Source organism: Echinops telfairi, unplaced genomic scaffold, assembly GCF_000313985.2.
Source record: "Echinops telfairi isolate 266 unplaced genomic scaffold, ASM31398v2 ScPeMD7_7463;HRSCAF=8501, whole genome shotgun sequence".
Taxonomy (NCBI): Eukaryota; Metazoa; Chordata; class Mammalia; order Afrosoricida; family Tenrecidae; genus Echinops; species Echinops telfairi.
In genome coordinates this window covers 4,167,472-4,179,561 of record NW_022111363.1, presented here as the reverse complement: position 1 = coordinate 4,179,561, position 12,090 = coordinate 4,167,472, and the positions used below count along the sequence as shown (strand labels likewise).

Below are 12,090 nucleotides of genomic sequence, written 5' to 3'. Positions count from 1 at the left end.
GGCTTTGCAGTCCCCTGGTGCGGGGGCTGTGGCCACCCGGCGCTGGCTCCCCCCATTGTCCCCTACCCGTCCGTCCGCAGTTCTCCGAGGACCCGCCGTACCTGCGCCGCCGCTTTGCTGGTGGTGCCGCTGGGCTGGGCCGGGCTGCGGTGCGACACACTGGGCTACCCAGCCTCCAGCCCGTGAACCCTTTGGGGCTCTCTAGCCACGCACTTGGATCTGACCCGCCGCCCCCACCCTTACGGGGCGTCGAACACCGTCCGGCCCCGGGCTCTGTGGGATGCAGGGTGTTTGCACCCGAGGGAGCAGTCATGGCGATTTAGGGCCTCTTCTCGCCGCTGCTTTTGTATGTGGGGGAAACTGAGGCACGGAGGGTGTCTGGCTGGTGACACAGTCTTTACACCTGTGGTGCACGCTCTTCAAGCTTCTCCAAGGTACCCCCCCCTTCCACTTCCAGCATCATCCCCGCCCCCCCCTAGTCTTTTTTGCTTTTCTTCCCACCACAGAGGCCCCAAGGCTGCTCTGCAGCATAGACCTTTTGATCCAAGAAAGGCCTTTCCGGGGCGTTCCGTGTCACCCTGGTTTTCCTCTCATTTCCATGTTTACAGTAACCAAGCTTCTGGGACTTTTTTTTCCTTCTTTCTCACCATTGAGAAAGAGGAGGCTCTTTACTCTTGTAGAGTCATAGCCCTGGAAACCCACCAGGGCAAGTTCTCCCCTGCCCCCTGGGGTTGCTCCGAGGCCGATCACATTCTTCATTCAGTGGTTAGCAAAACCTCCCCACATGGGAGGGACACAATGACCGGATAACAGGCCCTTGGGTCCCCCAAACCTGGGTTGCCTGCTCTCCCTCCCACAAAACACCTCCAGAAAAGCCTCACTGGAATGAATGGTGAATGCTCTGACTGGGACTGCCAGAAAACGATTAATAAACGTGGGCTATTGTTGACCTTAGGCCAAACCCGGCATCTTTTCATTATATAAATGACATTAGACAAGGTAAGGAAGTGGACCAGTTGGAAGGTTCTCACAGGCTGTGGTCATTTATTTTAAATGTTTCTGCCAAAAGTGAAAATAAGAGCTTTGCACGGAGGCCGCGCTCCATATATAACTATGTACCTACCTGCGGATGGATGCCCACAGGGACCCTTTGCACAGGGCTTCTTTCACACCCTCCACGGGCAACTCAAGTCTTTTCTCCCGAGCCTCCCTCGGGGAGGGGTGGGGAGGGCATTTTTGGCTTGCTTATTTGTTTTTGTCATTTCCTGGGACAACTCTTGTGTGGGTATTCTAGGACTGGGTGAGGGAGGCACTTTTGTTTGAATATTTCGACATTTGTAGCCTTTCCTTTGTGCTTGGATGTGTAGGGCATGATGGCGGCGTCTGAGGTAGATGATGGCGTGGCCAGCGTCCCCAGCCCTTCGGAGTCCTTGTCCAGTCTCTGTGCTTCCAAATCAGATGACGGCCTCCCGGATGATCTAAGGTAAAGTGTTGGGTTCTTGACTGGGATGAGTCACAGGGCTAAAGGGCTTTCAAGATGGACTTCCTATGGAAGCTGTGCGGAACCAGTCTTGGCTCTTGGGAAACCACCTTAGATTGGTTTGTTTGTTTTTTAAAGTGGGAACGGTGTCTGGTCCTTCATGTTTCTGGTCCCAGCTCTCTGCAGGCATGCTAAACCTCTGTGGGGAAAATAGACTCCAATACACGGTGTCAGACTTTGGAAAACATGGAACTCTTGCCCCACCCAGTGTCACATGGACAGCATATTAACATAGGAGCTCTGGGGGCACAGTGGTGAAGTGCTCAGCTGTGCTCCCAAAGTTCTGCCATTGGAGGGCACCGGCTGCCCTATGGGACTGTGTGCTTCCAGCAAGGTGTCCAGCGTAGGGGCTGGGGAGCAGTTCTCCTCCACCCTGTAGTGTTCCTGCAAGCTGGAATGACTGAACAGGAACTTGTTTATTTAACTTTGGTTTATATATGCCATAACTTTACATGTATGATGCACGCTCCATTCGGTAGGTATACTTTTAGCTTTATGAATGGCTACTGTACTACATGTGAGTATCCCCCACCTCCCACATCTAACCTCTGAGTGCAGGAATGGTAACTGGCTTCTTAGTCCTAATGGTAATGGTGGCTATGTCTTATACAGTGTTGAGCTATGTTGACTGTTTATCTCACCTCTCTTCTAGAATACCTAGGACTTAATGCTATACCTAGCAGCTTTATATTCATTAACATGTTTAATCCTCACAGCAGTTCCAGGAGGTAGGTGCTGATATTTCCTTCCTTTGACAGATGAGGAAATGGAGACAGAGGTTAGTAACTTGCCCAAGGCTACCCAGCTATGTTGGAGTCAGGATTGAAGCCAAGCTTGCCTGACCGAAAAGTACTTAATACGGGCTTGTTTCAATGAAAGTGTGCTTCCTTTGATAGCTCAGCTGGTAGAGCGGAGGACTATAGAATTCAGTGAAAGTGATGTTTGCTGGTGAATGGGTAACAGGAGGAATGTTAAACCTAGCCATAACCTTTGGAGCCCTGGTGCCATAGTGGTTACGTGTTGGGCTGCTAACCACTAGGTTGGCAGTTCAAAATCACTCAATGCTCCATGAGAGAAAGACGGAGCTTTCAGATGGAGTTACGGTCTGGGAAACCTACAGGCGTGGTTCCACCCTGTCCAGCAGGGTCACTAGGAGTCGGCAGGGACTCAATGGCAGTGAGTGTCCTTTTTTTTTTTAACCGTAAAGTTGGGTCTTTACATTTAATTTATTTTAGGGGAAAAAGATAAACCACATGCTATCAGTAACAATACTGTTAAACTCATTGCTATCCAGTCAATGATGGCTCACTGTGACCCTATTGGACAGAGTAGAACTGCCCCTGTGAGTTTCTAAGATAGAACTCTGCAGGAGGAGAAAACCCCATCTTTCTCCCATGGAGTGGATGGTGGTGTCAAATCGCAGACCTTGCAATTAGCAGCCCAACTTGTAACCCCTACGCCACCAGAGCTCTTTAATATTACTAAAAGTTAAGGTTTGTTGAATGATTTCTCTGCAAAAGGCATTCTATTAAACACTTGATATGCATCATCTCATGTGCTCTTCACAGTAATTCCACTGGGCAGGCCATGTTCTTTCTGTATTACAAATGTTCAGTAGCTTGCCCCACAGAGCTAGTAAATGATAGTCAGGATTCAAGCTTAGATATTGTATATCCCTGAAATCTCTCCCTCTAGAACAGCGGTTCTCAACCTGTGGGTCGCAACCCCTTTGGAGGTCTAACAACCCTTCACAGGGGTTGCCTGATTCATAACAGTAGCAAAATTGAAGTTATGAAGTAGCAGCAAAAATAATGTTATGGTTGGGGGGGTCACCACCACATGAGGAACTGTATTAAAGGGCCGCGGCATGAGGAAGGTTGAGAACCTCTGCTCTAGAATTAGTTCCTGGAAAGAGCACCCTCTTCGCTCGTCTTTGAAGATGTGTGCCTTGTGAGTTGCTCTTACAGTCGTTTTGCTTTGAACACTTTTCCCTCTGAGAAAACGCTCTTTGACCTGAGCCACGCTCACTGCTGGTTTGGGACTCCGAGGGCAGTCCAAGGGATCACAAAACAAAAGGCAAAGAAACGTAGGAGAGGTTTAACCATGGTAGTCAATAATTCTCTGTGAAAGACCTTAGAATTGTGAACGTTGGATGTCATAAATCTGTCTCTTCTCACAACACTGGAATGGCAGTGACAAACGGTAGGACAGTTATCCCAATGTTGCACGCCTTCCACTTGTGTGGATTCAAGATCGTCTGTACTTCAGACACCTTGAAGCGCAGTGGCTATGCCCTGGGAAACTGACGACAAACCTAAGACGCTTCCGTGAAGACCTGGGTAATGAGTTTGATGAAACCTCTTTGAGCCTGAGCATGGGATAAAATCAATCTTTCTTTATTTGTTTGGTTTTTTTGTTCTTTATTTGTTTTAATCATTTTATTGGGGGCTCGTATAACTCTTGTCACAATCCATCCATCCAAAATCAATCTTTCTAAAGGAGCATTTTGTTTATGAAAATATGCGTGACTGAACTATCACGTGTAACTAAACTGAATGTGCAATTGGCACCAGGCTGTTTCCTCTCCGTTCCCCCAGTGTTAATATGCAGGTTAGCGCTGATTGCTGCGTCCGCTTGTAGCGTCCCTTCTGCTCCGGCACTCACTAAAGTCCGTTTCAGACCCGCCGAATCGAGTCAGCATCACTGGGTAGACACCAAGTTCTTGTCATTCTGATAATTTGCAGGCTTCATGCCGCCCTATTTTCCTCCGTGAGTGGTTCCGTTCAAAGTATTGCATAATGTATGTGATCCTTTTTCAGTTCTCTTTCAAAGAATGGGTGAAGAGAGAATCTCTCTGTCTTATGTTTTTGATAGTCCCAAAGACTCTGCAGAGAAGCCCCAGAGCGTGTGTCTGTTGAGTGTAAGTAGCCAAACGGTAACCAAGGAGAGTATCAGACTTGCCCGTTTGGAACAGGCAGAGAAGAATCCTGGTTCGTCGGCAGGTGACACTTCAGCAGTGCACCGGGTGATTTTAGGAGAAAGCTTGGTGGCCACAGACCTTAGTCTTCCTGGCAGTGGGTCTCAGTCTGATTTGGAGGACTTGTCCAGCACAGCGGAAGAGGAGGAGGACTCATGTCTCCACGAGAGCCTCCCTCGGACCCGTCAACCTCTAAAGCCACAGTCCCTTTCAGAGCAGCTTGCCGCCGCGATTTCTTCCGAAGATCAATGCCTACGAGCCTTCGAACTAAAGGAAAGTATCAGGGCCACGGTTTGGGTCTCCAACCTGTAGTGCCTCTGAAAATGGGGTTGAAGGAGGTGTCTGGAGGGTGCTCAGGATAGCTCTTATCTGAAACGTTCTCAAAGCAGTTGCTCCTTAGGTCACGTATCGATTTGTACCGCAGAAATGGCATTCGAGAATCCCTTTGAAGGGTAGGAACCATTTCTTGCTACCTGGTGGAGCACTAGTGCTCTCCCATTACTCCTTACAGGCAGCCAGCACACTCTTGAGGAGCCCTGGTGGCATAGTGGTTACGCATTGGGCTGTGATTGGGGAGGTCTGCAGTTCAGAATACCACTAGCTGTTCCAAGGGAGAGAGAGAGACTTTCTACTCCCCTAAAGAGTTACAGCCTCAGTAACTGACCAGGCCAGTCCCACCCTGCCCTTCTGGGTTGCTGTGACTGCAATTGGGCTCTGGTAGTGAGAGTGGTTTTTAGTTACACTGTTAGCAAGTGCCATGAAAGGACCTCATTCTGGTGCTCAAGAAATAATAAAGCTCCTGGCCAGTTTCTTTCTTAAAGGAACTTAAGACCTTGCAAGTCATTTTCACCAAGTAAGTCCTGAGTGCCAGATGTTGGCATGCCCATCTCCCACTTTTGTCCTTAGCAGAAGGAGTCCTTGTTAATTCTCTGACCTCTGTCAACAAAGGGCAGCAGCATATCCTGTTTCTGGTGGCTGGTGTGCTCTGTCATGGGAGGGAGTATGGGCACAGTAGGTTGTAGGAGGCAGTGTGCTGGTCTCAGGCGTAGAACGTCCTCACAGTCAGTTGTTGAGTCTGTTGGCGGTGGTTTCGGGGATAAATGACGAGTGTACGAGGCCGCCAGTGTTTTCTTTGCTAGCACTGCATTGCTTCCCTCGCTGTGGAGCTCGTAGGGCAAAGATGTGCAAGAAGTTACCCCTCAGTTGCGGTGGCAGATGTCTAGGTGGAAGTGCTAGAGCAATTCTGCCTCATACCGTGCCTGAAAAAGTCTGACTTTCATTGTTTCGTCCCTTATAGGATAACCTTAAGATGGAATTATTAGATTTGAGCTCGGATCATGACATCGAAAGGAATCTGGTAAGTGCTGGTTCTGTCACGGGTGGGCACTGTCAGATCTCTCCTGTCCTTAATGACAATTCCGTGATTTGTTGTCTCTCACTTTTTTTCATTGTGCCTTGGGTACAAGTAACCAGGCAGAATAGTTTCCCTTTCCACAATCGACACACGTGTGTTTGTTTCATGGCGTGGGTGGTACAGCATCCATGTGCTGGCACTCCTCCCTCTACCCCCTGGGCTCCCCTTTTGAACACACGCTGCGCTTCTGCTTGATCTAAAGAGTGCATTGCTCGTAGGCCTGTCTGTAGTTGGCCTCAAAGGTGGCCTTGGAGAGGCATCTAAAGGGTGCGCAAGGACCACCATGTTGAGGTTTTCCCCCATCTCTATCAGATCAGTGGGTCTGGTCTGTGTATGATTCTGAATTTTGTTCTACGTTTTTCTCCCAATAATTCTATTTTGATCCTGATCAGCATAATGGGACCAGCTGGCTCTTCTGGTCTCCGGCTGTCGGAGGCTGTGGTTTGTGTGGTCCATTCGTCCTCTGAACGAATTTGTTTCCATGAGTCCTGGATAATCTATCTTCTTTGCTCTGTTCTAGGTGGGAAGAGACCTGTGGTTGTATCTTAGATAGTTCTCCAGTTTTTCAGCCCCTAATCACTACTCACAAAAGTAGGGTGTAGAATATTGTCTTTCTGGACTACGTGTTGCCAATTAACTTAGCTGTCCCCTGAAACCATGACCCTAAATCCTCAAACTCAGTGACACCCCTTAAGGTCTTTGGTTATGGCTAAACAGTGCATAGCTGCCTTCCTCCCTGTAAGCTCTACTATATACTTGGATATCTTTGCATCACCTATAAATAAGTATGTAAAAAGACCCGCTACCTAACTCATAGGGTGTACTCCCATATGCCATCCCACACCTGTCCATCGTAACATAACCCACCTGTGTATCCTGGTTAGTTATTGTTTGCTCTTACTGTCATGCAGGATCGCATATGTGTACTAGCATTTACTGTTGTTCCCCTGTGCTTACCTCCCCATACCCTCCTTCGCCGTGGTCATGCGCCCACCTCCTCTGTACGGTGGGCTTCTTTTCCCTTCACCCAAGTGAACACATGCCTGCCCTCTGGTTCCTGGTTTTCCTCCCTCCCCTCTCAGTCCCAGGAGCGGTCAAGGAATGTAAACCGTTCATGGCTTTTTATAACAGTGGCTCGCATAAAATGTTTATCCTTCAGGCTCATCTATGCTTTTAGATGGTTTGTGTATTCATCGTTTTCTTTCAGTGTGTGTGTGTGTGTGTGTGTGTGTCCGTTCATCCAATGCTAGGCATTTAGGTTGGTTATCTTTTTGCGTTGGCACATAATGATATGAACGTGGGTGTGCAGTATCTATCGGTGTCAGCTCTTACTGCTCTAGGAGATAAACCCTGCAGTGGGGTTTCCGTTCCCTCTTTAAGGAAGCACCTAGTGCTTTCCGCGGTGGTTATGTCAATGTACAGCCCTCCTAGTGGGGTTGAAAAGTTCCACTTTCCCACACCTTGCCAGCGCCTGTTGTTTCTGATTGTTGATCATGGTTAATCTCGCCGGGGCTAAGGCTCACTGTTGTTTGGGTTTGTATTTCTGTAATGGCTCATGATCCCCAGCATCTCTTCATGTGTGAGGGAGTTTCAAAAAGTTTGTGGGAAAATTCTGTTATCTTTTCATTCCATTTTTCCACAAACTTTTTGAAGACTCCTTATATTTGTTGGCTGTTTGACTAGAAAGCTCCTTGGCCCATTTTTAAGTTGAATTGTATGTCTTTTTGTTGTGGCGGTATTGGAGTTTGGGTGTGTTTGTTTTTTTAAATAGTTTTATTGGCCTTTTATTCATGTATCATAAGTTAATAGTTCGGTCATTTTAAATGGAGTTGTGCAACTGGAGTTTTCTATACATTTTAGAGATTAATTCCTTGTCAAATATGTCACGGCCAAAATCTTTTCCAGTGTGTAGGCTTTCTGTTTACTCCTTTTGCACAAGTCTTTCGATGCGCACACGTGTTTAATTTCTAGGAGATGCTGGCTCTCTAGGTGATCTTTTGCTGTTTGTGAAGTTTTAATTATGTTTGCTAGACTCTGCTATAAATTGTCATTAGACGCCGTCAGCTTGGCTTCATTCTCAGCAACCCTGTGTACAACAGAATGCGGTACCGCCCAGCCTCGTAACTTCAGCCCGGCTGTTTATATGTTTGAGCCCTTTGCTGCAGCCGCCTTCTAAGTCCATCTTGTCCAGGACCTTCTTCTCTTACACTGTCCCTCTCCTTTACCAAGCATGATGTCGCTCCTGACAACATGGCCAAAGTACAAGAGGGACGAGTCTCTCCAGCCTGGTTTCCAGGGAGCAGAATGGCTGTTACTTCTTCCAAGACAGATTTGTTTGTTTCTCTACCAGTGCAGGGTCCGTTTGCTATTCTCTCCAGCACCACAGTTCACATGCATCCATTCTTCTCTGGCCTTCCTTATTCAGTGTCCAGCCTTCGCATGCATATGAGGCGATTGAAAATACCATCTCATGGGTCAGGCGCACCTTAGTCCTCAAAGTGACATCCTTGCTTTTCAACACTTTGAAGAGGTTTCATGTAGCAGATTTGCCCAGTGCAGTATGTCATTTGATCTCTTGACTGCTGCTTCCATGAACATTAATTTTGGATCCAAGCAAGATGAAATCCTTGACAACTTCAACCTTTTCTCCATTTATCATGATGATGTCTGTTGGCCCAGTTGTGAGGAGTTTTGTTTGTTTTTACATTGATTTGCAGTTCGTACTGAAGGCAGCAGTCTTTCATTTTCATCAGCAAGTGCTCCAAGTGCTCCAAGTCCTCTTTGCCTTCAGCAAGGCTGTGCTGTCTGCATTTCCCAGGTGGTTAATGTCTTCCTCCGATCCTGATGCTCTGTTCTTGTTAGCAGAGTCTACCTTCTCAGAGTACTGGCTCAGCACATAGAGTGAATAAGTACGGTGAGAGGATGCAATCCTTGCTGACACTTTCCCTTATTTCAAACCACACAGTATAGCTTCCTTGTTCAGTTCAAACAACACCTGCCTTTTGGCCTGTGTACAGGTTGTGCGTGAGCAATGAAGTGTACTGGCGTTCACGTTCTTTACAGCGTTCTCCCAGTGGGTTGTGGTCCACGCAGTCTACTGCCTTTGCAGAGTCCGTGAAGTGCAAGGTAACATCATTCTGGCACTCTCCGAGTTCAGCCACGCCCATCTGTTGCCAGTAGTGGTACCCTCAGGCCAGGTCCTCTCCTGAGTCTCCCTAGTGATGGTCTGCCACAATCTTTAAAAATAATCTTCAAGAGAATTTTACTTCCATGTAATGTGATACTCATGATCAGATTTTATGATTTCCACATTCTTTGGGGTCACCTTTCTTTGAAATGGGTACAGATAAGGATCTCTTCTAGATGGTTGACCAGGTTACTGTCTTCCAACTTTCTTGGCACAGACAGCGGGTGACTAATGCCTTATCAGTGGGTTGAAACTTTTCAGTTGGTAGTCTTTCAATTAATGGATCCTTGTTTTTCCCTAATGCCTTCAGTGCAGCTTGGATTCTCCCTTCAACACCATTGGTTCTTGATCACATGCAACCTCTCGAAATGGTTGAACACTGATCAATTCCTTTTGGTACAGTGTGCCTGTGTATTCCTTCCACCTTCTTTTGATGCTGTCTGCACGCTCAGTATTTGGCTGATCCCATGGAATCCGTCAGTATTGCAGCTTGAAGCTTGCGTGTTTCTCTTCAGTTCTCTTGACATAAAATATGCTGAGCATTTAAAAGAAAAATATGCTGAGCGTGTTTTTCCTTTTTGGCTTTCTAATTCTAGATCTTTGCACATTTTGTGATAATACTCCACCTTGTCTTGAGCTGCTCTTTGACATTTTCTGTTCACTTCTTTTATGTCCTCGTTTCTTGCATTTGCTTTAACTTTAATAGTGGAAAGTATACCAGTGAGTATGTCTGCATTCCAATAAGACAGACGGTGGACTAAATTTGCCCCATGACATAAGCCATACGTAGGTTGATGGCCCCTGCCTCAGAACTGTGTTGTGCAGTAAAACCTGTGCTGATGGAAATGTCCTGTGTCTGTGCTGCCTCATATGGTGGTCGTGTGGAAATGTGCCCCGTGTGACTGAGGGTCCAGATTTATCATTTAGCTTCATTTGAATTACTAGCCACATGTGACTAACCTAGCGTTCTGAACAGACACGGGGTGAATCGTAAGATTAAATGTGGAATAACCTTTCCCCTCTTTTGTTTCCTAAAGGATAAAATGATGTCAGAGAGGACGCTGTTGAAGGAGCGGTACCAGGAGGTCCTAGACAGGCAGAGGCAAGTGGAGAATCAGCTCCAGCTGCAGTTAAAGCACCTTCAACAAAGGAGAGAAGAAGAAATGAAGAATCACCAGGTATTCTGTGTATCTTGAAATCGCCAATAAGTAAAGCAGCTATCCCTGATCAAACTCTTTAAGTTTGGTCGTGAATGAATGAAAACCACACTCCTGCCCATGAGTCAGTTCTGACTCATAGTGACCTTATCAGACAGGCTAGACCTGTCCCTGTGGGCTTCCGAGGAGCAGCTGGTGGTTTCAAACTGCTGACCTTGCAGTTAGCAGTCCAGTGTGTAACTGCTACACTAGCTTCTAGGACTTCGGGATGAATAGAAATAGAAAAGAACTCATTGACTTTTAAGGCTAGAAAGACCCTTTGAGGGCATCACAGTAACCTTGTGCTTCTGTTTAGTTGAGAGAGAAAAGGATTGGCCTGGTTTTGTTGGCGTCACTACCGACCTGGGGAGAACGCTTTCTTAGGCTCCTGTTGTTGTTCTGTGCCATCTGAACTCCATTAACCCCACGTGGTAGGGTCAAACTGTCCCAAAGTTTTCTTGGTTGTAATCTTTATGGAAGCTGGTCACCAAGTCTTTTTCCCACAGAGCCATGCAATGGGTGTAAACTGTTAGCAACCAGGCGCTTACAGGTGGCACCGTAGGACTTTTACTCAGACTGAAGTTTCCTTCAAAAAACCAAAAATATAAAAAGCAAGAGAAATCTCAAAGAACAGTTACTCGCTCTCAAAAGGCATGGCAGGAAACCAGAAGCCAGGAAGAAGCTCAGTCAGATGAATGGTCATATAATTAATAATGGTATAAGGGATGCTAAAAAGCAATCAAAAGTGTAGCCGGTATGACAAAGCACTTCATATCCGTGACTCTGAGATTACTACAAATTGACGGGAAAAGGCCAATAAAAATCTAGAAAGAGACCAGGAAAGGCGATTCTGATAGTTTGCGATGGCTGCTGTAACAAATTACCCTGGCTCTCGAGCAGCACTCATTTGTCCTGTTAGGGTTTTGTAGTCCCACCTGCTTTGGAAGCAAGGTTGGCAGCAGGGCTGCAATCCTTTTGGAGGCTTTCAGGAGCGCATGCTTCCTTGACTTTGCCGGGTTTTAGAGCCTGTTCATATTCTGTGGCTTAGGACCCCTGACCCCCTCCCGCCATCTTTAAACCAGTATTGGCGATTCTTCCATAGTTCATATCTTCTGACCTCAGTGAGGCAAGGCTGTCCACTGTTCAGGACCCCTGTGATTCGATTGTGCCCAACCGGATAATCCCACGTGATTCTCCCAATCTCAGGGTCCGTCCCTGTCCCTTAATCACATCTACAAAGTCCCTTTTGCTCTAGGAAGCATTTTATTCATAGACTACAGGGATTAGGGTGGGTGTGGAATATTTTGCTTACTACAACTGTAAATCAGAAGTCACAGGTGAGAAATCGCAGTTGAACAATGTGTACATGAAAAGATGGTCAGTTTTACTGGCATTCACTCAGCAGGGGATTTTTTGAGTGTCTGATGCATGCCAGGCACTGTTCTAGGCTCTGGAGAAGGGAGCATAGCCTCGCTGAGAGGCAGACAGTGACATCAGTGCAGAAGGGAGTTGGGGAAATGGACATTTACATTGATTACATGGGATTCTTCCACTCCGCCAGTAAGAGCTTAGCAACAGTACACTAAGTTGTCAGGGTTGAAGACATAGGACATTATTGATAAAAATATGACTTGTATCTTGTTTGAAAAGTTATTAGGTATTATTGGGTAAATTTTTTTTTTAAATCAATTTATTGGGGCTCATACAATTCATCACAATACATAGATCAATTGTGTAAAGCACATCTATACATTTGTTGCCCTCATTATTCCCAAA

At 46.6% G+C, this 12,090-nt stretch overlaps 2 protein-coding genes across 3 annotated transcripts in view; one reads left to right on the top strand and one right to left on the bottom strand.

Moving 5' to 3' along the window:
- The window catches only part of PCSK7 (proprotein convertase subtilisin/kexin type 7), a 28,725-nt gene extending 28,605 nt beyond the window's left edge, over positions 1 to 120 (bottom strand). The window contains exon 1 of the mRNA XM_045283571.1: positions 102 to 120. The gene's annotated coding sequence lies outside the window, so the exon portion shown is untranslated. The remainder of the gene's footprint in view (positions 1 to 101) is intronic.
- A 1,253-nt stretch (positions 121 to 1,373) lies between these two features.
- The window catches only part of RNF214 (ring finger protein 214), a 30,714-nt gene continuing 19,997 nt past the window's right edge, over positions 1,374 to 12,090 (top strand). For both annotated transcript variants that reach the window (XM_045283562.1, XM_045283561.1), the window contains exons 1-4: positions 1,374 to 1,483; positions 4,415 to 4,790; positions 5,815 to 5,874; positions 10,156 to 10,296. In XM_045283562.1, the coding sequence (XP_045139497.1) occupies positions 1,374 to 1,483; positions 4,415 to 4,790; positions 5,815 to 5,874; positions 10,156 to 10,296 (687 nt within the window). The remainder of the gene's footprint in view (positions 1,484 to 4,414; positions 4,791 to 5,814; positions 5,875 to 10,155; positions 10,297 to 12,090) is intronic.